Raw genomic sequence first — 25515 nt, forward strand, 5'->3', positions numbered from 1 at the left:
CTGCAGCTATTAGAAGATTTGATGTGTTGTCTTCAGTCCAAACACTGGTTCGATGCAGCTCTCCATGCTACTCTATCCTGTGCAAGCCTCACCATCTCCAAGTAACTACTGCAAACTACATCCTCCTGTATCTGCTTACTGTACTCGTTTCTCCGTCTGCCTCTATGATTTTTACGCTCCACGCTTCCCTCCAGTACTAAGTTGGTGATCCCTTGGTGACTGAGAATGTGTCCTACCAACCAATCCCTACTTCCAGTCAGGTTGTGCCACAAATTTCTCTTCTTCCTAATTCTATTCAGTACATCCTTATTACTTATGTGCTCTACCCATCTAATCTTCAGCATTCTTCTGCAGCACCACATTTCAAAAGCTTCTATTCTCTTCTTGTCCAAACTGTTTATCGTCCATGTTTCACTACCATTAAAATACTTTCAAAGGACATGCTGACACTTAAATCTATCCTCTATGTTAATAAATTTCCCTTCCTCAGAAACGATTTTATTGCATTACCAGTCTACATTTTATATTCTCCCTACTTCGACTATCATCGGTTATTTTGCTTAACAAATAGCAAAACTCATTTGCTACTTTAAGTGACTCATTTCCTAATCTAATTCCCTAAGAATCACCTGATTTAGTTCAACTAACTTTGCTTTTGTTGATGTTCATCTTATATCCTTCTTTCAAGACACTGTCCACTTTCTTCAACTGCTCTTCCAAGTCCTTTGCTGTCTCTGACGGAATTACAATATCAGCAACAAATCTCAAATTTTTATTTCTTCTCCCTGGATTTTAATTCCTACTCCAAATTTTTCTTTTGTTTTCTTTACTGCTTGCTCAATATGCAAATTGAACGACAGTGGGGATAGGTTACAACCTTGTCTCGCTCCTTTCTCAACCATTGCTTCCTTTCGTGCCCCTCAACTGTTATAACCACTGTCTAGTTTCTATACAAACTGTTAATAGCCTTTTGTTCCCTGTATTTTACCCCTGCCACCTTTAGAATTTCAAAGAGAGTGTTCTAATCAACATTGCCAAAAACTTTTTCTAAGTCTACAAATGCTATAAACGTAGGTTTGTCTTTCCTTAACCTATCTTCTATGTGAAGTCATAGGGTTAGTGTTGCCTTGATTGTTCCTATATTTCTCCAGAATTCAAATTGATCTTCCCCGAGTTCAGCTTCTAGCAGTTTTTTCAGTCTTCTGTAAAGGATTCGTGTTAGCATTTTGCAGCTGTGACTTATTAAACTGGTAGTTCAGTAATTTACACACCTGTCAGCACCTGCTTTCTTTGGAATCAGGATTATTACATTCTTCTTGAAGTCTGAGGGTAACTCGCCCATCTCATACGTCTTGTTCACCAGATGGAACAGTTTTGTCATGGCCGACTCTCCCAAAGCTATCAGTGGCTCTTACGGAATGTTGTCTACTCCCGGGACCTTGTTTCGGCTTACGTCTTTCAGTGCTTTGTCACATTATTCATGCAGTATCACATCTCCCTTCTCATCTTCCTCTACATCCTCTTCCATTTCCATAACATTGCCTTCAAGTACATCTTCCTTGTTTAGACTCTCCATATACTCCTTCCACCTTTCCACTTTTCCTTCTTTGCTTAGGACCGGTTTTCCATCTGAGCTCTTGATATTCGTACAGGTGGTTCTCTTTTCTCCAAATGTCTCTTTAATTTTCCTGTAGGCAATATCTATCTTACCCCTAGTCATATATGCTTCTACATCCTCACATTTCTCCTCCAGCCATTCCTGCTTGGCCATTTACACTTTGCTGTCAATCTCAGTTTTTAGACATTTTTATTCCCTTCATTTATTGCATTTTTATATTTTATCCTTTAATCCATTAAATTCAATATCTGTTTTGTTATCCAAGGATTTCTACAAGCCCTCATCTTTTTACCTACATGATCCTCTGCTGCCTTCACTATTTCACCTCTTAAAGCTATCCATTCTTCTTCTATTGAATTCCTTTCACCTGTTCTTCTCAACCGTTCCCTAATGTTCCCTCTGAGACCCCCCACAATTCTGGTCCTTTCTTTGGTGACGGCTCCCAAACCCAAGGTCCTCGGGGGTACTTTTGGGGCAGCCACCACAAATCGTATAAACATGGGTAGTGACCAGGATGTAGCTATGTCTGTTGGCCGAAAAACAGTTAATGACAAGAATTGCGCCAGCTAGAATGAAGAGATAACTTATCTTTATTTCTGACGAAACGTGCACCAGCAATACAAGTCCAAGTAATATCCAAGAGTAATCCATATACTGGGCCTAGTCGAATACAAGAGCAAATATCACACTGCAATGGCTCCACTGTAAACTCCACGAAAGGCTAGCAATAGACAATCGACAATAGACTGTCCATCTCGGGGCCAGTGCTCCTCCTCATATGCAAAAGGCAGAGGGCATTGCGGATCCGAGCTCAGCCATGGCGCGACCTCTTCCGTCGGCGGTAATGCCCTGAGACGCCGACGTCCACGACAGGAACTGTGCCCAGTGATGTCACGGTCAGGGCGCGCGTGCGTGAGTTGGTTGGTTGGTTGGGTCCGTGGATACAACACATTCAGTTGATCCAGGTTACGTCTCCTTAAATTCCTGCCTATTTGCAATTTCTTCAGTTTTAATCTGCAGTTCATAATCAATAAATTGTGGTCAGAGTCCACATCTTCTCCTGGAAATCTCTTAAAATTTAAAACCTGGTTCCTAAATCTCTGTCTATTATTATTATTATTATTATTATTATTATTATACAAATTTGGCCGTTAAAGACCGTGAAAACAGTTATTTCTTACGCTTCTGGGAAGTCTTCTTTCTCTCAGTCCACACTTCTTTCATTCTTGCGCTGAGGGCGGCTTTTCTCTCTTCAGACCATTTAGTTCCACAAGTCTTCTTAATTTTCACACCGAAACCCGTGAATGAATTCAGTTTTTTTCTAAAAAGGTTCCTGTTAAATATTGTTTCCTGATCTATGTCCATTTCTTTTAGATCTCTTTCTGTGTTGATAAACCATAAATTTTTATTTTTTAGATTTGCGATGTACGAAAATATTTGTTTTGTAAGCCTATTCGGGTTCATCCTCATGATGTGAGCATAAAAGGAGCATCTTCTTTTTCTAATTTCGTCTGTAATTTTGCTGCACTTCGTATACACTTCTTTGTTGCTTTTTAGTCTGTATACAGACTTGCCTTGATCATCTGTTATTTTCCTGTGTCCAAGAATTGTCCTCACAATTCTTCTTTCACGATTTTCTATGTTCTGCGTATGTAAAATTTACCAGTGTTTCTGATGCATATAGTATCTGCGGTCTAATGACAGTCTGGTAGTGTCTGAGTTTAATGTTTTTGGATATACATTTTTTTGAATACATTTGTCTGCAGTAGTGAGTTGCTGTCTCTAGTTTTTGTATTCTAGCCCTGCAGGCGGGATGACCTTTTGCCTCAGGCTGAATTAGTTCACCAATATGTTTAAAATGTTTAGATACCTGTATTTTCCCGTATTTCGTAGTTATTTTCTTTGGTGGATTTTTGATATTTGTAATGATTTCTGTCTTTTCAAATGAAATTTGCAAGCCTGCTTTTTCAGCAGTTTCTTTAAGTAATTCTATTTGTTTTATTGTGTCTTTTTGTGTGTAAGCTAAACAGGCGAGATCGTCAGCGAAGGCAAAACAGTTGGTTTCAATGGCTTTGTAGCTCTTCCCTCCAATTTGGACTTTCTCAACTCCATGTTTTTGCGTGAGTTTTCTCCAGTCTGCTATGACTTTATCCATGACACAGTTGAAGAGTACCGGGGATAGCGCATCTCCTTGTCTGACGCCGGTTTTGACCTCGAAATGCCGTGAAATTTCTCCTTGGAATTTTACTTTTGATGTTGTATTTGTTAATGTTTCTTTGATTATGGTGATTGTTGTTTCATCTATTTCATATTCTCGAAGTGTTTTGATGAGTGTGTCCCTATCGATTGAGTCGTAAGCTTTTTTGAAATCAATGAATGTTATGAAATATTTCTTGCTCCTTGTAGATAAATAGTTCATTGTTGTTTTGAGGTTAAAAATTTGTTCGGCGCAGGATCGTCCTGGTCTGAAGCCAGCTTGATATTCTCCAAGTTTTCCCTCTATAATTGGTGATACACGATTGAGCAGGGCCTTTGATAGAATTTTGTATGGGACTGGGAGAAGCGATATTCCACGATAGTTGTTAACATCCCTTTTGTCACCTTTTTTAAACAAAGGGTGAATTAGGGCATTTTTCCAGTGACTTGGGATTTTCTTGGTTTCCCATACTTGTTCAAGTTCTTTGTGTAGTGCTTCTACTGATGTTTCTCCCCCAAGCTTGAGCATTTCTGCTGTAATTGTGTCTTCTCCACATGCTTTCCTGTTTTTGAGATTTTTGATTATGTTTGTGATTTCCTCTCGTGTCGGAGGTGTTGAATGTGTTGGTAATGTTTCTGGTTGCGTAAAACTGAGAGTCTGGATGGGTGTTTGGCAGTTTAGGAGTGTCTCAAAATATTCAGCCAGGATTTCACAGTTTTCAGTATTGTTGGTGGCGAGAGTCTTATTATTTCTCATAAGGTTTAGGCAAGGGGACTGGTATCCTCGGAGTTTCTGGTTGAATGTTTTGTACCAAGCTGCCGTATTGCATTTCTTGAAATTCTCTTCGATTGAGTCCAGTTGTTGTTTTTCATATTGTCTCTTGGTGTTGCGAATAGTTTTCGAGGCATTCTTTCTGGCTTGCTTAAATTCATCAAAGTTGTTTTCAGTTTTATGTGAGTTCCACTTTTTCCAGGCTTTAAGTCTTTCATGCAGAACTTCATTACAGTTGCTGTCCCACCACGGGTGTCTCGGTTTGCTCTTTTTTGGAAAGGTTGTTTCTGTTGCCTTAATCAAGTTGTTCTGAAATTCTTGGAGGTTTTGTGAAGGGGAGAATGTCTTTAGTTTTTTCTGAAAATCCTTGAGGTTAGAGTTGGACTTAAGGTTGTAATTTCTCAGGGTTGTAAGATCAAAATTTATTTTATTTCTGTTTTTATATTCACCGTTTCTGCTTTTCTGTTTGTTTTGTGGGATCAGTTTAGTTTTTATTTTCGTGAGATAGTGATCGGAGTCGAGGTTTAGAGATTTTCGGACACGTGTGTTCAATATTTCTTTTTCACATTTGGAGGAGATGGCAACGTGATCTATTTTAAATTCTCCGATACTCTTTATCGGAGATACCCAGGTTTTTTGTTTTCTGGGAAGATGTTTAAAACGTGTTGACATTAGCTTTAGTTTAAACTGCTTACAGAGCATAATTAACCTTTCTCCATTTTTGTTGGTTCGTTTGTGTGCGGGAAAGTTGCCGACAATATCGCGGAATTTCTTTTCTTTTCCAATCTGAGCGTTAAAATCTCCTAGAAGTATTTTTGCATTGTTTTCTGGGATTTCTGATATACGAGGGCAGTTCAATAAGTAATGCAACATATTTTTTTTCTCGGCCAATTTTGGTTGAAAAAACCGGAAATTTCTTGTGGAATATTTTCAAACATTCCCACTTCGTCTCGTATAGTTTCATTGACTTCCGACACGTGGCAGCCCTGTACGGAGCTGTTAAAATGGCATCTGTAACGGATGTGCGTTGCAAACAACGGGCAGTGATCGAGTTTCTTTTGGCGGAAAGCCAGGGCATCTCAGATATTCATAGGCGCTTGCAGAATGTCTACGGTGATCTGGCAGTGGAAAAAAGCACGGTGAGTCGTTGGGCAAAGCGTGTGTCATCATCGCCGCAAAGTCAAGCAAGGCTGTCTGATCTCCCGCGTGCGGGCCGGCCGTGCACAGCTGTGACTCCTGCAATGGCGGAGAGTGCGAACACACTCGTTCGAGATGATCGACGGATCACCATCAAACAACTCAGTGCTCAACTTGACATCTCTGTTGGTAGTGCTGTCACAATTGTTCACCAGTTGGGATATTCAAAGGTTTGTTCCCGCTGGGTCCCTCGTTGTCTAACCAAACACCATAAAGACCAAAGGAGAACCATCTGTGCGGAATTGCTTGCTCGTCATGTGGCTGAGGGTGACAATTTCTTGTCAAAGATTGTTACAGGTGATGAAACATGGGTTCATCACTTCGAACCTGAAACAAAACGGCAATCAATGGAGTGGCGCCACACCCACTCCCCTACCAAGAAAAAGTTTAAAGCCATACCCTCAGCCGGTAAAGTCATGGTTACAGTCTTCTGGGACGCTGAAGGGGTTATTCTGTTCGATGTCCTTCCCCATGGTCAAACGATCAACTCTGAAGTGTATTGTGCTCCTTTTCAGAAATTGAAGAAACGACTTCAGCGTGTTCGTAGGCACAAAAATCAGAACGAACTTCTCCTTCTTCATGACAACGCAAGACCTCACACAAGTCTTCACACCCGAGAGGAGCTCACAAAACTTCAGTGGACTGTTCTTCCTCATGCACCCTACAGCCCCGATCTCGCACCGTCGGATTTCCATATGTTTGGCCCAATGAAGGACGCAATCCGTGGGACGCACTACGCGGATGATGAAGAAGTTATTGATGCAGTACGACGTTGGCTCCGACATCGACCAGTGGAATGGTACCGTGCAGGCATACAGGCCCTCATTTCAAGGTGGCGTAAGGCCGTAGCATTGAATGGAGATTACGTTGAAAAATAGTGTTGTGTAGCTAAAAGATTGGGGAATAACCTGGTGTATTTCAATGCTGAATAAAACAACCCCTGTTTCAGAAAAAAAATGTGTTGCATTACTTATTGAACTGCCCTCGTATGAACCTTGAGGTTTTCCCAGAATTCATCTGTTTCTTCCCTATTTTTAGCATTATTTTTGTCATTTGTGGGAGCGTGAACATTGATTAATGTGTATTTTTTATTTGCACATCGAAAAGTGAGGAAAGATGTTCTCGATGATGTTGACCAAAAATGTTCGACAGAGTTCAGAATTTTTGTGTTTACAGCAAAAGCTGTGCCAAGCTGAGGGCATTTTTTCATTACAAGTTTTCCAGGTTTTCCTTTAAATATTCTGAATTTGTTTGATTCAAATGTGTTTTCATCAGTGAAGCGAGTTTCTTGTAGCACCACAATTTGTATGTCTTCCGTGTGTAACTGGTCTGTAAGGTGCTTAAGTTTTCCCACTTTGAGAAGGGAGTTTATGTTGAGAGTTGCTATGTTGAAGATTTTTCTGGGTTTAATCTTGTTGGATTTGCATGGTGTTGCAAACTCCCCAGAATCCATGGGTCTGCTTGCGTCGTTGCCGACGGTGGATTGGCCACCTGGGGTAGTTTCGTTATTGAAAGACATTTCCATCTCTGTCTATTATATAATCAATCCAAAACCTTTCGGTATCTCAAGGTCTCTTCCACATATACAATCTTCCCTCATGATTCTTAAGTCAAGTGTTAACTCTGTCTGAACAGGCCTTGGAAGGCCAAACAGCACCAACAGGCTGCCTTGTCATTCTCAGCCCAGAGGTGTCATTGGATGTGGGTATGGAGGGCACGTGGTCAGCACACCGCTCTCCCAAGCCAAGCCTTAGCTATGATTAAATTATGCTTCGTACAAAATTCTACCAAGCGGCTTCCTCTTTCATTTCTATCCCCCAGTCCATATTCGCCTACTGCTATTATTCCTTCTACCCCCCCCCCCCCCCACACACACACTATCTAATTCGTCCCCTATAACTATTAAATTTTTGGCTCCCTTAACTATCTGAATAATTTCTTTTATCTCATAATACATTTCCTCTCATCTGCAGAGCTAGTTGACTTACAGACTTGTACTACTGTGGTGGGTGTTGGCTTCATTTCTATCATGGCTACAATAATGTGTTGATTATGCTGTTCATAGTAGCTTAACTGCGTTCGGATTTTTCTTTTTTTAACAATGTTAAAATCCATCCTGGATTTTACTATTCTTTACTCATTATTAAACCTACTCCTGCATTACTCCTATTTGATGTTGTATTTATAGTCTTGTATTCTCCTGACCATAAGTCCTGTTTCTCCTGCCACCGAAATTCATAATTCCCACTATATCTAACTTTAACCTATTCATTTCCAGTTTTATATTTTCTAGCCTACTTTCCCAATAAAAGGATCTGACATTCCACGCTGCAATCCGTAGAATGGGTTCACATAATGAGGTAGTATTAAGTAAACAAAAATTTTAATTAATGCCAAGTCACCAATGATACTGGACGAAAACATCAAAATTGTGGAAATAGGAGTGATGTCACCACAGTAACTGAAGTCACTCATGATGCTCAGAAGACACTGAAAAACAACATGCTGCTTCAGGACTTCACTTCTTTTATAAAACTGGTAGCCAGCACCATGGCCAACTATTCATGAAATGTGCTAACGAGAAACTACATTCACTATCACTTTACTGCACTGTCATTTCATCACCTACATGTTCCAAACATTGCAGTCCCACTGACTGTATGTTGGTTTTGAAAGCCACGTTCATCAGGATGTTCACAGAGCAAGTGCAAGGGCAAGGGAAGATCACTCCTTCAGGAGTGGATCAGACTGCGCAGCTGCAGTCTCCATTGCAATCACACCTTAACAACATTTTTCTTCAATAACCTGCATTGCAGCACAGCTGATTCCATTTCTACATGTTGTTAACTATTCACTGTAGAAAAAATGATATACAGATGTGAGTGAATAATTCCTATCCACCACCTTTTACACATTACAATACCAGAAATTCTTCTACAGAATAGAAGGAGTTGTCAATGAGAAAATTTTTGGTGTGGGTGGTTCATGGTGTGGGTTCCTGTAGTCATGTCCTAGTTCATGAACCACGGGCAATGTATGAGTGGCCAAGTAAGTGGTCCCAACAGTCGGGATACCAGTTACTTTGGAATAAGGCTGGGCATCTCGGACATATTCTGAGTCGTGGTCACCTTTGTGCTCATACGGCAAAGACTACCAAATCCACCGGTTAGTCCCTCAACCGTTAGGGGTAAAACCCAATGGGACTCGGGGCAAGTAAGGCTAGCATCCTGCTTCCCTGGTACTTTAAATATGATGCTGGCAACAATCAGAGCAAAATGCCTCGGACCTTTGGAGGTGACGGAGTCCCACCTCTAACTGACAAACCAGGGACTCCTAAGATACGACTTGGCAAACAGATCAGGAAGGCTGTGAGGGACACACGTGTATTCAGGGGATTCTTTGATGACATTGATCATTACTTAATCTGCAGTGAAATTGGGATTGTGAGGCCGAAAGTGCAGGAGGTCAGGTCCATACGTAGGAGGATAAGAGTGGAGAAACTTCAGGATAAGGAAATCAGGCACAAGTACATAACAGCGATCTCAGAAAGGTACCAGTTAGTTGAATGTAGTCAATTACAGTCATTGGAAAAGGAATGGACAAGGTACAGGGACACAGTACTAGAAGTGGCTAAAGAATGTCTTTGAACAGTAGTGTGTAAAAGTAGGATGAAGCAGACAGCTTGGTGGAATGACACAGTCAAGGCAGCCTGTAAAAGGAAAAAGAAGGCCTATCAAAAATGGCTACATACTAGAACTCAGGTAGACAGAGAAAGTTATGTTGAAGAAAGAAACAAAGCCAAACAGATAATTGCAGCATCCAAGAAGAAATCTTGGGAAGACTTTGGAAACAGGTTGGAGACTATGGGTCAAGCTGCTGGAAAACCATTCTGGAGGGTAATTAGCAGTCTTCGAAAGGGAGGTAAGAAGGAAATGACAAGTATTTTGGACGGGTCAGGAAAACTGTTTGTGAATCCTGTGGATTCCTTGGGCAGATGGAGGAAATATTTTGAAGAGTTGCTCAATGTAGGTGAAAATACGATCAGTAATGTTTCAGATTTCAAGGTTGAATGGGATAGGAATGATGATGGAAGTAGGATCACATTTGAGGAAGTGGAGAAAATGGTCAATAGATTGCAGCGCAATAAAGCAGCTGGGGTGGATGAAATTAAGCCGGAACTCATCAAATACAGTGGAATGTCAGGTCTTAAATGGCTACACAGGATAATTGAAATGGCCTGGGAGTCGGGACAGGTTCCATCAGACTGGACAAAAGCAGTAATCACACCAATCTTTAAATATGGAAACAGAAAAGATTGTAACAACTACAGAGGTATCTCTTTAATCAGCGTTGTGGGTAAAATCTTCTCAGGTATTGTTGAAAGGAAAGTGCGAGTATTAGTTGAGGACCAATTGGATGAAAATCAGTGTGGGTTTAGGCCTCTTAGAGGTTGTCAGGACCAGATCTTTAGCTTACGGCAAATAATGGAGAAGTGTTATGAGTGGAACAGGGAATTGTATCTATGCTTTATAGATCTAGAAAAGGCATATGACCGGGTTCCTAGGAGGAAGTTATTGTCTGTTCTACGAGATTATGGAATAGGAGGCAAACTTTTGCAAGCAATTAAAGGTCTTTACATGGATAGTCAGGCAGCAGTTAGAGTTGACGGTAAATTGAGTTCATGGTTCAGAGTAGTTTCAGGAGTAAGACAAGGCTGCAACCTGTCTCCACTGTTGTTCATATTATTTATGGATCATATGTTGAAAACAATAGACCGGCTGGGTGATATTAAGATATGTGAACACAAAATAAGCAGTCTTGCATATGTGGATGACTTAGTTGTGATGGCAGATTCGATTGAAAGTTTGCAAAGTAATATTTCAGAGCTAGATCAGAAATGTAAGGACTATGGTATGAAGGTTAGCATCTCCAAAACGAAAGTAATGTCAGTGGGAAAGAAATATAAACAGATTGAGAGCCAAATAGGAGGAACAAAGTTAGAACAGGTGGACGGTTTCAAGTACTTAGGATGCATATTCTCACAGGATGGCAAGATAGTGAAAGAACTGGAAGCGAGGTGTAGCAAAGCTAATGCAGTGAGCACTCAGCTATGATCTACTCTCTTCTGCAAGAAGGAAGTCAGTACCAAGACTAAGTTGTCTGTGCACCATTCAATCTTTCGACCAACTATGCTGTATGGGAGCGAAAGCTGGGTGGATTCAGGTTACCTTATCAACAAGGTTGAGGTTACGGATATGAAAGTAGCTAGGATTATTGCAGGTACTAGTAGATGGGAACAATGGCAGGAGGGTGTCCACAATGAGGAAATCAAAGAAAAACTGGGAATGAACTCTATAGATGTAGCAGTCAGGGCGAACAGGCTTAGATGGTGGGGTCATGTTACATGCATGGGAGAAGCAAGGTTACCCAAGAGACTCATGGGTTCAGCAGTAGAGGGTAGGAGGAGTCGGGGCAGACCAAGGAGAAGGTACCTGGATACGGTTAAGAATGATTTTGAAGTAATAGGTTTTAACATCAGAAGAGGCACCAATGTTAGCACTGAATAGGGGATCATGGAGGAATTTTATAAGTGGGCTATGCTCCAGACTGAACGCTGAAAGGCATAATCAGTCTTAAATGATGATGATGATGATGTTACCAAATTTTACTTTGCTGTCTGTCAAACATTTATATCACTGAGTAAATGATAAAAACTTTTTGTTGCGGCACTGCGGAGCCCTTTTTGTGCTAAAGACAACCTTAATGTGGAGTAATAAATGTCACTTTTCCTTCCAGCACTGTAATTCTGTACCTCATGATTCCTCTTGAACTGCTGTGGATTATTTACAACAAAACTCATGATGGAATAAATACACTATGAAGCAGTAGTCAGAATGCCCAACTCCTTAAACAGATGTCTACAAGATGATCGCGCGTGTGTAACACACATTATTCTCACTGTACATTTTTGCAGAATTTAGACTTCATTCTTAAAGATTAGTTACACAGATTTGTGTCTCCCCAAGATCTGTAATGATTCTAAGCTCAAATGTGGCTGAACTAAGTTGTTTTAGGAGTTCCGAAATGTGTTTCCTCTCTCTTCCCCCCCCCCTCCCTCCCCCAGTTTGAATTCTCATCAATATCGACACCTAAGAAGTTTCCAGCCTCTTTATTATTTCCTCACCATGTGTTACACTTATCACTGGTGTTGTACTTCTACGTAGGCAGAACTGAATTTGTCGGGTCTTTTTAAAACTAACATTGAGACCATGTGCAGAAAACCAATCAATAATACTTTTAAGAACTTTGTTTGCCGTTTCTTCTGTGTCTGTAAGTATGCTTGGATTGATTGCAGTAATAGTGTCATCTGCAAAAAGAACTAATTCTGCTTGTTGTATACTAGATGGAAGATTGTTTACATATATGAGTAACACTAAGATTGAACCTCGGGGAACCCCATACGTGATTTCTCACGTCAGAAGTATGTCCCTGGACTATATTGCTCGAATTACTAAGTACAACTTTCCCCATTCTTTTGATTCACACAGTGATTCACAGCCTTATTTGAGTGGTCACAAAGAATACCAACAGGTGCTATTTTATTATTTAATGCTTGCAAAATCTGGTGAGTGGACATGTATATGGCACTCTCGGTACAGCAACCCTTCTGAAACCAAAATTGTTATTTGCTAAGAATACTGTTGTTGCTAATGTGAGATACTATTCTAGAATATATCATCATCTTCTCAAAAGTTCCGGAGAATGATTTCAGCAGTGAAGCGTGTCAGTAATCATCATTTTATAGTGTGCAACTACTGCAGGACCCCTACTTGTTCTTGCCAAAAGATACATTTCCCTTTTCCTTTCACAGGATACTTTAATCTACCTAATGACACATAGTTCTGACTAGCTTATCTCTCTTGTCACCATTCTTAGAAGGATTTAATAACAGTATATTTCAGCCTCTCTGGAAAAATGCCTTGAGTTAGTGATGCATTATGTATATTAGATAAGACTGAGCTTATTACATGGGAACAAATTTTTAGTTCTCTATTGGAAACACCATCAAAACCACATGAGCTTTTATTTTTGAGAGAAAATATAATTTTCTTAATTTCAGAAAGAGAAGTTGGTGATACATTCATATGAACGAATTTTATGAGAGTTACATTTTAACATACTGCTGTGATTTTGCTCTTGAACTGTTTGTCCCTATGCTTTCTACTGTATTTAAGAAATGATCATTAAATGCATTTGCTACCTGTGACTCATCATTTATAGCCCTTCCACTCAGTTCCGTAGTGCTGTTGTGTTGTTCTGTTGTTCTGTGGCTGATTGTCCTGTCTCTCACTTCACTATAGTCCATATTGCCTTAAGTTTGTTGTTGAAAGAACTGATTTCTCATACTATGTACATGTTTTGATTTTTTTAGTAACCTGTCTTAGTAATTCTGAGTATTTTTGTAGTGTGCAACTACTGCAGGACCCCTACTTGTTCTTGCCAAAAGATACATTTCCCTTTTCCTTTCACAAGATACTTTAATCCTCCTAATGATCCATGGTTTTTTACCTGGCTGTTTAGTGCCCTTTCTGACTAGCTTATGCAGAAAGTTATTTTCAAATAATGATATGAACTTATTATGGAATAGATTAAATTTTCGTTAGCATTTGGTTCATTATAAATTATAATCCATGTCATCTCCTGTAAACTACTCTTAAAAACATTTGTCCTGGATCCATGAATTATTCTAATTGATTTCCACTGAGGAGTTTCCTTACTGTATGGTGCTATGCTATTTATCCTAACCAACTGTGCATCATGATCAGAGAGAGCATTTGTTATTGGGCAGTTATTTTCTTACTTTGAACTTCATCAAAGAAAACATTATCAATTAAGGCCCTACAGTCTTTATTCACTCATGTTGAAAAGTTAAATACTGATGCCAAATTGTAGGATCCAAATAAGGTTTCCAGATCATTTTTCCATCAGAATCCTTCAGAACTACACTGAAGTCTCCAAAGACTGCTTGCTGCTGTCTGACAGATTGCACAGTAAGGAATCCAGATTCCTCATAAATAGTTCAAAATTTGCCAGTGGGGATCTATATACAGTTACAATTAAAAGTGATTATTTTCGATCATTAATTCACCTGCACACACTTCTAAGTGCTCATCACTACAAAATCTACTTGTCTCAGTGTTTTTGAACTTGTGTTCTGCCTTAATCTACGTAACAACTCTGCTTTATACTATGTTATTTCTACATGAGTAATAGTGTAATCTTTTATATGTAACTTATCTAACCCTATGGATATGTGTATTCAGACAGGCACAGGATGTCTATCTTTTCAGAGCTCTCCAAATTTTCCAAACAGACAAGAAGCTCATCTACCTTACTAATCAAACCACAACTATTTTGATGAAATAAGCTAACCTTACTTTTCTGTGCATTACTACGCATTTTGTGGGGCTCTTCTGTTATTTTCACTTCCTTCAAAACAGGGTGCATGAATCCAGATTCTAACCTAAAAAAAAAAAGCCCCTCTGATATCCGTAACCACAGGGATCTTGCTATGTGTAATGGTGACCCCCACATATTATCTGCAAGAAGCTCAGTCAACCTATCTTCCTCTCTCCTATTCACGTGTAGGCCACGTCTAGTATAGAAGTGGGTTACGTATTATTACGTATTGTTGAGTATATATCGGCGGGATAAAATTGTATAGTGGATTTACCGTAATCCACGTCTAGTATATACGCATCTCCCAATTGTAATAACAAGCTCTGCATTCACATGAGATTTCATTTCAGCCAGCAGCAGCCTGTTTAACTCAGTGTTCACACAGCTCACAGGGTATTTACCCAGGGCTGCTCATGGTGCTGCATGACCTCCACAAAACTCACATTTGTGTGTGTAGTTGCTACTATTTCATCCAGGTCACCCCTAATGGGAAAAAAAGAAAGAAATTAATTTAGAAATCTTTAGAATGTAAACATATTTGCAAATTAATTTGTGATGTGAATGTATAATGACTCTTTCCGCAAAATGATCCATAGAACATGTTACTACTTAATTGACTGACTGCTTTGTAACCTTATGATAATAAAACACCAAAAATCCAAGTCATTTTGTTACAGCATACACACACAGATATTTCACAGCTTTTGAAATATTTTTTTTCTTTTATACATTCAGGAAATCAAGTAGCACCAATATTATACCTATACTATACACTTACATAGACTAAAGGTGTTTGTCACTGGTTAATCATTGAGCATATGTTTGCATTCACCATAGTCTTCTCCCTCACCCCAACCCCCTCTGCTTGATAATGTTCTCATAGCTTTCAATTCAAATTTTCTTCCTTTTTCGCAATTCCCACTTTAGTCTGTAATTAGCCTTTCATATTAGTTCAAATAAAGATGCTGCACAAGCAAAACACGAGTCCTTCCAATTACCACCAAATTACAATATTTACACAAAATTTAGATCTAATTCGATAATGTGAGTCATGCAAACAAGTATGGCAGGGATTCCAGACAGCCTCTGTTCTGACAGTAGCCTTGTCCTCTCATACAGAACTTCCGTGAGAATTATTTTCTCATTTTTTTCATATTTTAAGTTTTTTTTTTTTTTTTTAACATAGTTCTATATTAGCCATCTTTTTCTTACAGTCATCTTTCTCATTTCTCAGGCCCTCTGAATGTGTCTTGCTTTTTCTTCCATCTCTTGAACGATCTTTTTAACTGTAAAAGCTTCAAATTGGCTGTCTTCCTTGAGTATCTCATTATTCTATGGGATATGCACCCTATGAACCCAAACCCACCTACGGACAAGAAAAATATTTTATGTCGAAGGCAGCATACAATCCTAGATTTTCTTGTATGGTTTTTCAGTTATACATGGATCACAAGGTGATAAATGAAAACTCCCCCCTATAAAATTCATATGACATTTCTTGTTCTGAACAGCTGCACATATGTACAAGGAGTCTTGAATCATGGACAAAAACAATGAGAAAAAAATGTCCAGCATTATTTTTCATTGTGGCTGTCCACAGCTCAACGACTCAACATAATGAGTACTAATCTACCCTAAGTTGTTATTCCATCCTGAATTCTGAATTTCTTATTGTTGTTGTTGTGGTTTTCAGTCCTGAGACTGGTTTGATGCAGCTCTCCATGCTACCCTATCCTGTGCAAGTTTCTTCATCTCCCAGTACCTACTGCAACCTACATCCTTCTGAATCTGCTTAGTGTATTCATCTCTTGGTCTCCCTCTACAATTTTTACCCTCCAATGCTAAATGTGTGATCCCTTGATGCCTCAGAACATTTCCTACTAACCGGTCCCTTCTTCTCGTCAAGTTGTGCCACAAACTCCTCTTCTCCCCAATTCTATTCAATACCTCCTCATTAGTTATGTGGTCAACCCATCTAATCTTCAGCATTCTTCTGTAGCATCACATTTCGAAAGCTTCTATTCTGTTCCTGTCCAAACTATTTATCGTCCATTTTTTCTTCCATACATGGCTACACTCCATACAAACACTTTCAGAAACGACTTCCTGACATTTAAATTTATACTCGATGTTAACAAATTTCTCTTTTTCAGAAACGGTTTCCTTGCCATTGCCAGTCTACATTTTATATCCTCTCTACTTCAACCATCATGAGTTATTTTGCTCCCCAAATAACAAAACTTATTTACTACTTTAAGTGTTTCATTTCCTAATCTAATTCCCACAGTATCACCTGATTTAATTCGACTACATTCCATTATCCTCGTTTTGCTTTTGTTGATGTTCATCTTATATCCTCCTTTCAAGACAATGTCCATTTCGTTCAACTGCTCTTCCAAATCCTTTGCTGTCTCTGACAGAATTACAATGTCATCGGCGAACCTCAAAGTTTTTATTTCTTCTCCATGGATTTTAATACCTACTCCGAATTTTTCTTTTGTTTCCTTTACTGCTTGCTCAATATACAGATTGAATAACATTGGGGAGAGGCTACATCCCTGTCTCACTCCCTTCCCAACCACTGCTTCCCTTACATGTCCCTCGACTATTATAACTGCCATCTGGTTTCTGTACAAATTGTAAACAGCCTTTCGCTCCCTGTATTTTACTCCTGCCACCTTCAGAATTTGAAAGAGAGTATTCCAGTCAACATTGTCAAAAGCTTTCTCTAAGTCTACAAATGCTAGAAACGTACGTTTGCCTTTCCTTAATCTTTCTTCTAAGATAAGTCGTAAGGTCAGTATTGCCTCACTTGTTCCAATATTTCTACGAAATCCAAACTGATCTTCCCCGATGTCAGCTTCTACCAGTTTTTCCACTCGTCTGTAAAGAATTCATGTTAATATTTTGCAGCTGTGACTTATTAAACTGATAGTTCGGTAATTTTCACATCTGTCAACACCTGTTTTCTTTGGGATTGGAATTATTATATTCTTCTTGAAGTCTGAGGGTACTTCGCCTGTCTCATACATCTTGCTCACCAGATGGTAGAGTTTTGTCAGGACTGGCTCTCCCAAGGCCGTCAGTAGTTCTAATGGAATGTTGTCTACTCCCGGGGCCTTGTTTCGGCTCAGGTCTTTCAGTGCTCTGTCAAACTCTTCACGCAGTATCGTATCTCCCATTTCATCTTCATCTACATTCTCTTCCATTTCTACAATTTTGCCCTCAAGTACATCGCCCTTGTATAGACCCTCTATATACTCCTTCCATCTTTCTGCTTTCCCTTCTTTGCTTAGAACTGGGTTTCCATCTGAGCTCTTGATATTCATACAAGTGGTTCTCTTTTCTCCAAAGGTCTCTTTAATTTTCCTGTAGGGAGTACCTATCTTACCCCTAGCGAGATAAGCCTCTACATCCTTACATTTGTCCTCTAGCCATCCCTGCTTAGCCATTTTGCACTTCCTGTCGATCTCATTTTTGAGACGTTTGTATTCCTTTTTGCTTGCTTCATTTACTGCATTTTTATATTTTCTCCTTTCATCAATTAAATTCAATATTTCTTCTGTTGCCCAAGGATTTCTACTAGCCCTCGTCTTTTTACCTACTTGATCCTCTGCTGCTTTCACTACTTCATCCCTCAGAGCTACCCATTCTTCTTCTACTGTACTTCTTTCCCCCACTGCTGCCAATTGTTCCCTTATGCTCTCCCTGAAACTCTGTACAACCTCTGGTTTAGTCAGTTTATCCAGGTCCCATCTCCTTAAATTCCCACCGTTTTGCAGTGTCTTCAATTTTAATCTGCAGTTCATAACCAACAGATTGTGGTCAGATTCCACATCTGCCCCTGGAAATGTCTTACAATTTAAAACCTGGTTCCGAAATCTCTGTCTTACCATTATATAATCTATCCGATACCTTTTAGTATCTCCAGGATTCTTCCATGTATACAACCTTCTTTTATGATTCTTGAACCAAGTGTTAGCTATGATTAAGTTATACTCTGTGCAAAATTCTACCAGACGGCTTCCTCTTTCATTTCTTAGCCCCAATCCATATTCACCTACTATGTTTTCTTCTCTCCCTTTTCCTACACTCGAATTCCAGTCACTCATGACTATTAAATTATCGTCTCCCTTCACTACCTGAATAATTTCTTTTATCTCATCATACATTTCATCAATTTCTTCATCATCTGCAGAGCTAGTTGGCATATAAACTTGTACTACTGTCGTAGGCGTGGGCTTAGTGCCTATCTTGGCCACAATAATGCGTTCACTATGCTGTTTGTAGTAGCTTACCCGCACGCCTATTTTTTTATTCATTATTAAACCTACTCCTGCATTACCTCTATTTGATTTTGTATTTATAACCCTGTATTCACCTGACCAAAAGTCTTGTTCCTCCTGCCACCGAACTTCACTAATTCCCACTATATCTAACTTTAACCTATCCATTTAACTAACTAACTAACTAACTCCGTCTACAGGCCGCAAGCGACCCATCGGGACCATCCGACCGCCGTATCATCCTCAGGTGAGGATGCGGAGAGGAGGGGCATGGGGTCAGCACACCGCTCTCCCGGTCGTTATGACGGTTTTCTTTGACCGGAGCCGCTACTATTCGGTCGAGTAGCTCCTCAATTGGCATCACGAGGCTGAGTGCACCCCGAAAAATGGCAACAGCACGTGGCGGCGGGATGGTGACCCATCCAAGCGCCGGCCACGCCCGACAGCGCTTAACTTCGGTGATCTCACGGGAACCGGTGTATCCACTGAGGCAAGGCCGTTGCCCTTAACCTATCCATTTCCATTTTTAAATTTTCTAACCTACCTGCCCGATTAAGGGATCTGACATTCCACACTCTGATGCGTAGAACGCCTGTTTTCTTTCTCCTAATAACAACGTCCTCTTGAGTAGTCCCTGCCCGGAGATCCGAATGGGGGACTATTTTACCGCCGGAATATTTTACCCAAGAGGACGCCATCATCATTTAACCATACAGTAAAGCTGCATGCCCTCGGGAAAAATTACGGCTGTAGTTTCCCCTTGCTTTCAGCCATTCACAGTACCAGAACAGCAAGGCCGTTTTGGTTATTGTTACAAGACCAGATCAGTCAATCATCCAGACTGTTGCCCCTGCAACTACTGAAAAGGCTGCTGCCCCTCTTCAGGAACCACACATTTGTCTGGCCTCTCAACAGATACTCCTCCGTTGTGGTTGCACCTACGGTACGGCCATCTGTATCGCTGAGGCATGCAAGCCTCCCCACCAATGGGGGGGATTTCTTATATGTAACATGAAAACATGCACCCAAATTCATCAACACCTTGCCTTTATTTTGGTAATTTACTCATTGTATAACTGCCATCTGCATTTAATTACTTGGGAGTCTGTATGTACTAAACTTTCATATTTCTCAATACAGGCGTTTTGACTGCAAACATTTAGTAGTAGAGAATAAAGTATTGTGAAGCATCAAGACTCTGATGAGCTGTGCACTAGATGTTCATTTTGAAACACTCTGCATAATGCCTTAAACAATGGGAACGTCATCACAATAACTTTTCGTAATTTGTTGCACACCAGCATCATCAAATTCAGGTTTACTTCGCATTCATTGGGATCTCAGATATTCCAATTCTTGCGAAGAATGCTGTGAGATGTCATTGCCCCAGTTAGGCTAATAGCAATCTGGCTGAAAAAAAAACCACGAGTCCTACAATAATACTGTCCTCTTCAGCTGCGTCAAGTAAAAGTGAATCCCAAGTCTGTACAATATGGTCATTTATATAAAAATGTGAGAAGTAACAGAAACACATCAACATTTCCACTTCACATAGTACAACAGATAACGGACACACTATATACACATGGCAATTAAGTTCTTTTCCTCTCAAATAACTAACACGTATATTGTACGACAGACCACTGCTTTGCGCTATTCAAAGGAAGGGAAAGAAAGGTAAACATCAGCATAAATGTTTTGTATGATTGAAAATGAACAAATATAACCCCGAAAAATCACTGCTCATCCTTGTTTATTCCAATTTAAAGTAAAAACATGAAAATACATATTATAACAATTAATACAAACTGTTGGTTCACTGAGATCCATTAGCATGTAGTTTATTAATGAATATTAAGTGGTACCACTAAAACATGGTAATTATTCAGGAGCAAAGCTGAAATTAAGCTTTTGAAGCTTACATTGGTTGGATAAAAATTGTTAGATATATTTCTGTCGCATCTTTGTAAAAATGAAGTACACAACTATAATTGTTATGTAAACTAAGTGCTCTGAAAGAATGTTACAACCCCTTAGCAGATGAATAGTTGATATCAAATAACGCATAATGAGGACACCAAATTACACAACAAAGACGTGTTTGAAAATGTCCAAGGACAGAAAGTGTATGAAGTGACCTCATATGTAGTTGCTGCTTCCTTCATTTGCTTCTGCTGGGGCAATACTAAAACCCTTTCAGAAACAGCCATCCTGTTTTAGTGATTTATTAAGTCTGAAGTGATTTATTAAAACATAAATCAAAATGCCTGTCTTGTAGTTAAATTTCTTCCAATTAGAAGCTTAGGATTAATGATGTGCTGCAGGGTGTTCAACCAAGAGTCCATTCCTTTTCATGCACAATATTACAATGACCAACCCAGCTGTGTTCTTCAGATATTGTGTGTCCAAGAGTCATGAAAGTTTCTTTAGTATTGTTAAACTATGAAATGCACTAACTGTAATAAGAAACATATTGTGGTGAATATCCAACCAATAAGGTACGAATCCTTCCAATGTCATAGTTATTCTCATTATATGGCAAATAAATCACTCAGCACTAGAATGTTTTCCTGGCCTGAGCTTCGTGTAATCATGCTCTTGATTTTCAGCATGCTATTAAAGGAAGTATATCAAACTGAATAATAATTTTACAGTTTTTTTCGATAAACAAACCACACTAGCATCCCGGAATATTATTTAAAGTAGAGATGCTACCAACACAACCAACTGTAAGCCCCATAATCAGAACTTTTGCAGCTCCGGTTGTTTCCAGTGTACTGCAATATCTGTTGCAAGGGACATCATCAACGACAACACTGCAAAGAAAATAAGAGAGGAAGTCCTACATGCTGATTCACAAAGTTAATAAGAGGAAGGTTTATCATCTCCTCTACAATCTCAGGTACAGAGGAAAGATCAGCTTTACTGTACAGCTCCTATTTCACCTTCTACAGGCACGTGGCTGTCCTGAAAAAGATATATAGAGGGGATTTTGCTACTTGCAGTGCCTAAAGAAGACAGCTGAGTCAGCCATCAAACTACTGTGCATAAAATGGAATTAACAGCTCAGCTGAATACCCAGAAGAACATCACTAATCAATGACACCATGAAACCCCGAGACAATCACAAAATCCTAGAACCTTCAACTCTGTGCTACCTTGGTAGTTTGGAGCTGTGTACTGATAGATAATGCACAAGAGATACATGCAAAATAAATATGGCCATATTACAAATGGAGACGTAAACAGCTCGTCTGTGAAATGGAATACCACTTTGTTGACAGTGTGTGGCTGCAACCCAGCTTCAAACTTAATCAGTTACCCCTGCACTTTCTCAAAATACACAAAGATTATGAAACAGAAAGTGATTGTACATACTGCCTATGCCTGATGTTCTGATTAACATAAATCTTAATCCTGGATGAGAGACAAGGAGCAAAATGATGTAATATTATATTTTACTGTTCTTTGAATAGAGGCACAAAGAGTATCACATGCTCAATGAAATCTTTCATCTGAACATTTTGTCAGATATCAGGTGCGATTGGAAAGTTTTAAGAATGGATCTCCTACTGCTTACTGGTTTGGCGGGCAGGAACACAGAGGGTGGGAAGTGGGTCATTGCCTTGTCCTTGAATGCTCTCTGACACGAAACTTGTTTCCTTTACTCAGTTTGTTGTGGCAGCTGGTTGAATGTGGATCTGTTAGGGCTTGTTGCCGGATTCTGTCTGCATGAAAATGGATGTAAAAACGGAGCAACGAGTTTGTATGAAATTTAGTTTTAAAACCGGGAAATCAGCTTCTGAGACTTATGAACTATTAAAAACAACTTTTGGAGATAATTGTATGAGCCAATCAAATGTTTTTGCCTGGTTCAACAGATTTAAAATGGCCGCGAATCATTTGAAGATGAACCACAGTCCGGCCGTCCTTCCACCTCAAAAGCGAATGAAAATGTTGTGAAAGTTCGTGACTTAGTGTGCTCTGATCATAGATTACAATTAGGGAGATGGCTGATGAATTTAATTTAAATTTCTATACAGTTCAGTCAATTTTAACTAAAGATCTGACCATATGCCGAGTGTCCGCAAAATTCATTCCAAAAGTGTTGTCAAGTGACCAGAGACAATACCGACTTTAAGTGTTCCAAGAACTGATTAATCGGACTAAAAATGACCCAGATTCGTTAAATAGGGTAATCACAGGTGACGAATAGTGGGTATATGGATATGATCCTGAAACCAAAGTGCAGTCTTCGCAGTGGAAGACTCCAGGTGCACCACAACCGAAAAAAGCACGGAAAAGTCACTCGAAGGTGAAGACAATGTTGGTGATATTTTTTGATTCTACTGGTATTGTGCATCATGAATTTATTCCTGGTGAACAGACAATTAACAAGGAATACTACAAATGTGTTCTTGAGTGTTTGCGTAAAAAGGTGCGAAAGAAAAGGCCTGCATTGTGGAAAGACAGGAGTTGGGTGCTACGCCATGACAAGGTTCCTGCTCATCGTGACTTTTCCATCATGGAACTTTTGACCAAATTCAAAATTCCTGTTTTTCCACAATCGCCATATTCCCGATTTGGCCCCTGCCGACTTCTACCTGTTTCCTAAACTGAAATTTCCACTTAAAAGGAAAGCGATTTGACTCAATTGAAGGCATCCAGGCAAATACGGAGAGCATCCTTAACACACTTCAGGAAAAAAGGAGATGCATCACAATACCACCACTCTATAATTACACGGCCATTCTTAAAACTTTCCAATCTCACCTCATATTACCGAAATTGGATAGGAGGGTGCAGCAGGTTCTGCAAAGATCCAGTAGTCTCTTATTTCAGCTAGGTCACATTATATGGCTGATTGATACACTGAAACAATTTGATTACCTCAACATTTTCAATGGTAAATTTTGCTCTCTGTAGTAAATATTTCTAATGGACACTAAATGAATGTCCTCTCTTTGTAAGACACTATGTGTTTATACCTTGATGACCATTTAACAATTCACTCACTCCGGTCATTTCATAATTTTTCACATTATCCATATGGAGTTAATTGAAACACTAGCTCATGATGCGTAAATCATGATGAGTAAATCACAATGGAATGACACAGACATCAGTGTTGTTTTCACAATCTCTCTGAATTCTATGATACAGGATTTATGTCTGTTCGAAAACTAGACAAAGTGTGGCATGGTGTAAGTGTCTGCTAGGGACCAGTAAAATTTTGTATAATGAGCTTGTAATAGCTCTAGTCATACCACACATTCGGTTTCAGCTGTGCTTATGTCAATTCAGTAACATCACCATATGTTTTATAATCATGAATATCATACTAAAAATACAAACAATCACAATCTAACAGTCTTTCAAGAGGAATCCTCCTCATTATTAATGATCAGAATTCCTAAAATGTACCTCAGTACATTCTTACCAAATCTGAATTTCACACACCATGAAAAAAAGAAGACACTTAATTTACTTAGTAACAGCAACAGCAAAGTGCTGCATCATTTACTGTAAATTAAAATAATTGTTTGTTGTAAATTAAAATAAGGATTGAAAGCTTTATCCAAGAGCAGTACAGCTCCCTACTCTTTTAATATTTGTCTTCACTATGAGACAAGCTCTGTGACTGCTGCCTGATACAGGCAAAACAACCTTGGGTTAACTGTCATCACCTATGACCACGTATATGTTCCATCACTGCAGTACTTTAAGCCATCCAATAACTCGACACTTTCTGGATCAGCACAACAAAAGTTCTGCAGCACTGATGGTTGCAGACCACAGTCACTTAGGTTCTCCTGACCAAAAGCACTAGGTGCTTTCGTTGGTGTAACAGGGCAAGTCGATATCACACTCTTACTGGGTGAAACTTCCGATGAGGTATTTATTCCTGCAACAGTTACAACCGTGTTTAAGTGCAATACTCATATACTATTTCAAATTATTTGAGGCAAATGAAACTTATGAGCTCTGTGGATGAAGTAGTAACAAATACTGAAAATGTATTTACTATTTCTTCATCTTAACAAAGTAAAAGTGATTATCATTATTGCATATCAAGAAATAAACAATGTTTAAAAATCAAAGGGAGATTATTAATCACTCTCCAGACATTGAACCCCAAATGTTATATCACTGACTAAATGATTACCTACCCACACAGCTAATGAATTCGCAAACATTATGGCCAATGACACTTTTGACTTGAAAATTACGAATAGTTGCACTGTACATTGAGAATTTCTACTTCTATCTCAACATCAGTTTTACCTTGAGTAACATGGCTAATAGGTGACATAGCAAGCATTAATATTGTTGGTCATTCTGTGCACGTGACACCTAAGTAACAGTTTACGATTCCTCACACAGGTTAAACACCGCAACAGGTGAAGTCAGCTGCTGAGATGGTAGTTCTCATAACAATTTCAAAATTTCTGGCACTTTGGTTTTCTGGGAACTAGGCCATTGTCGTGACATATTTTTGTGCTTGCATTTCAGCTCCTACCGCAAGAGTGACCCTCTGAGGTACCACAATTGTAGGTAGCCTAGTCGATTTCCAATGTAAGCTGCTTCAGTAATTGAATTAATGTGCACTCTACTTGCTCAGCTACCTGAAACTGCCAAACTTTTTATTTGTAGATGCTAACAGTCAAACCATGACATTATCCGAATACTGCCAAAGATAAAAGAGGGGTGAGAATGCATGATTCACTGAAGCTTCTCTGGCAGAAAATTAGGTGGTGTGTGCTGCTTTTAGTACTAAGACCCCAACTTGTTTAATTTCTATCTGCCTCCTTTTCTGTTAATGTATCTATGAAAATAATCAATGTTTGATGATATAATTAGGTTTGCTAAAAAAATCTGCCCACCAAGTGGAAACACAAGAAAAGATGTTATTTCTCCTTATGTAACCCCTTGCCAGTCTTTAGTAACACCTATCTTATTCAAACTGTCATCAGTCTTCATCCTTT

The 25515-nt window shown here is 39.3% G+C and overlaps 1 protein-coding gene across 1 annotated transcript in view; it reads right to left on the reverse strand.

Moving 5' to 3' along the window:
- Positions 1-20265: 20265 nt before the first annotated feature.
- LOC126203212 (protein downstream neighbor of son homolog) overlaps positions 20266-25515 on the reverse strand; it is a 95081-nt gene continuing 89831 nt past the window's right edge. The window contains exon 10 of the mRNA XM_049937456.1: positions 20266-24434. Within this exon, the coding sequence (XP_049793413.1) occupies positions 24217-24434 (218 nt within the window). The 3' untranslated portion in view covers positions 20266-24216. The remainder of the gene's footprint in view (positions 24435-25515) is intronic.

This window comes from Schistocerca nitens, chromosome 9 (genome assembly GCF_023898315.1).
Source record: "Schistocerca nitens isolate TAMUIC-IGC-003100 chromosome 9, iqSchNite1.1, whole genome shotgun sequence".
Classification (NCBI taxonomy): domain Eukaryota; kingdom Metazoa; phylum Arthropoda; class Insecta; order Orthoptera; family Acrididae; genus Schistocerca; species Schistocerca nitens.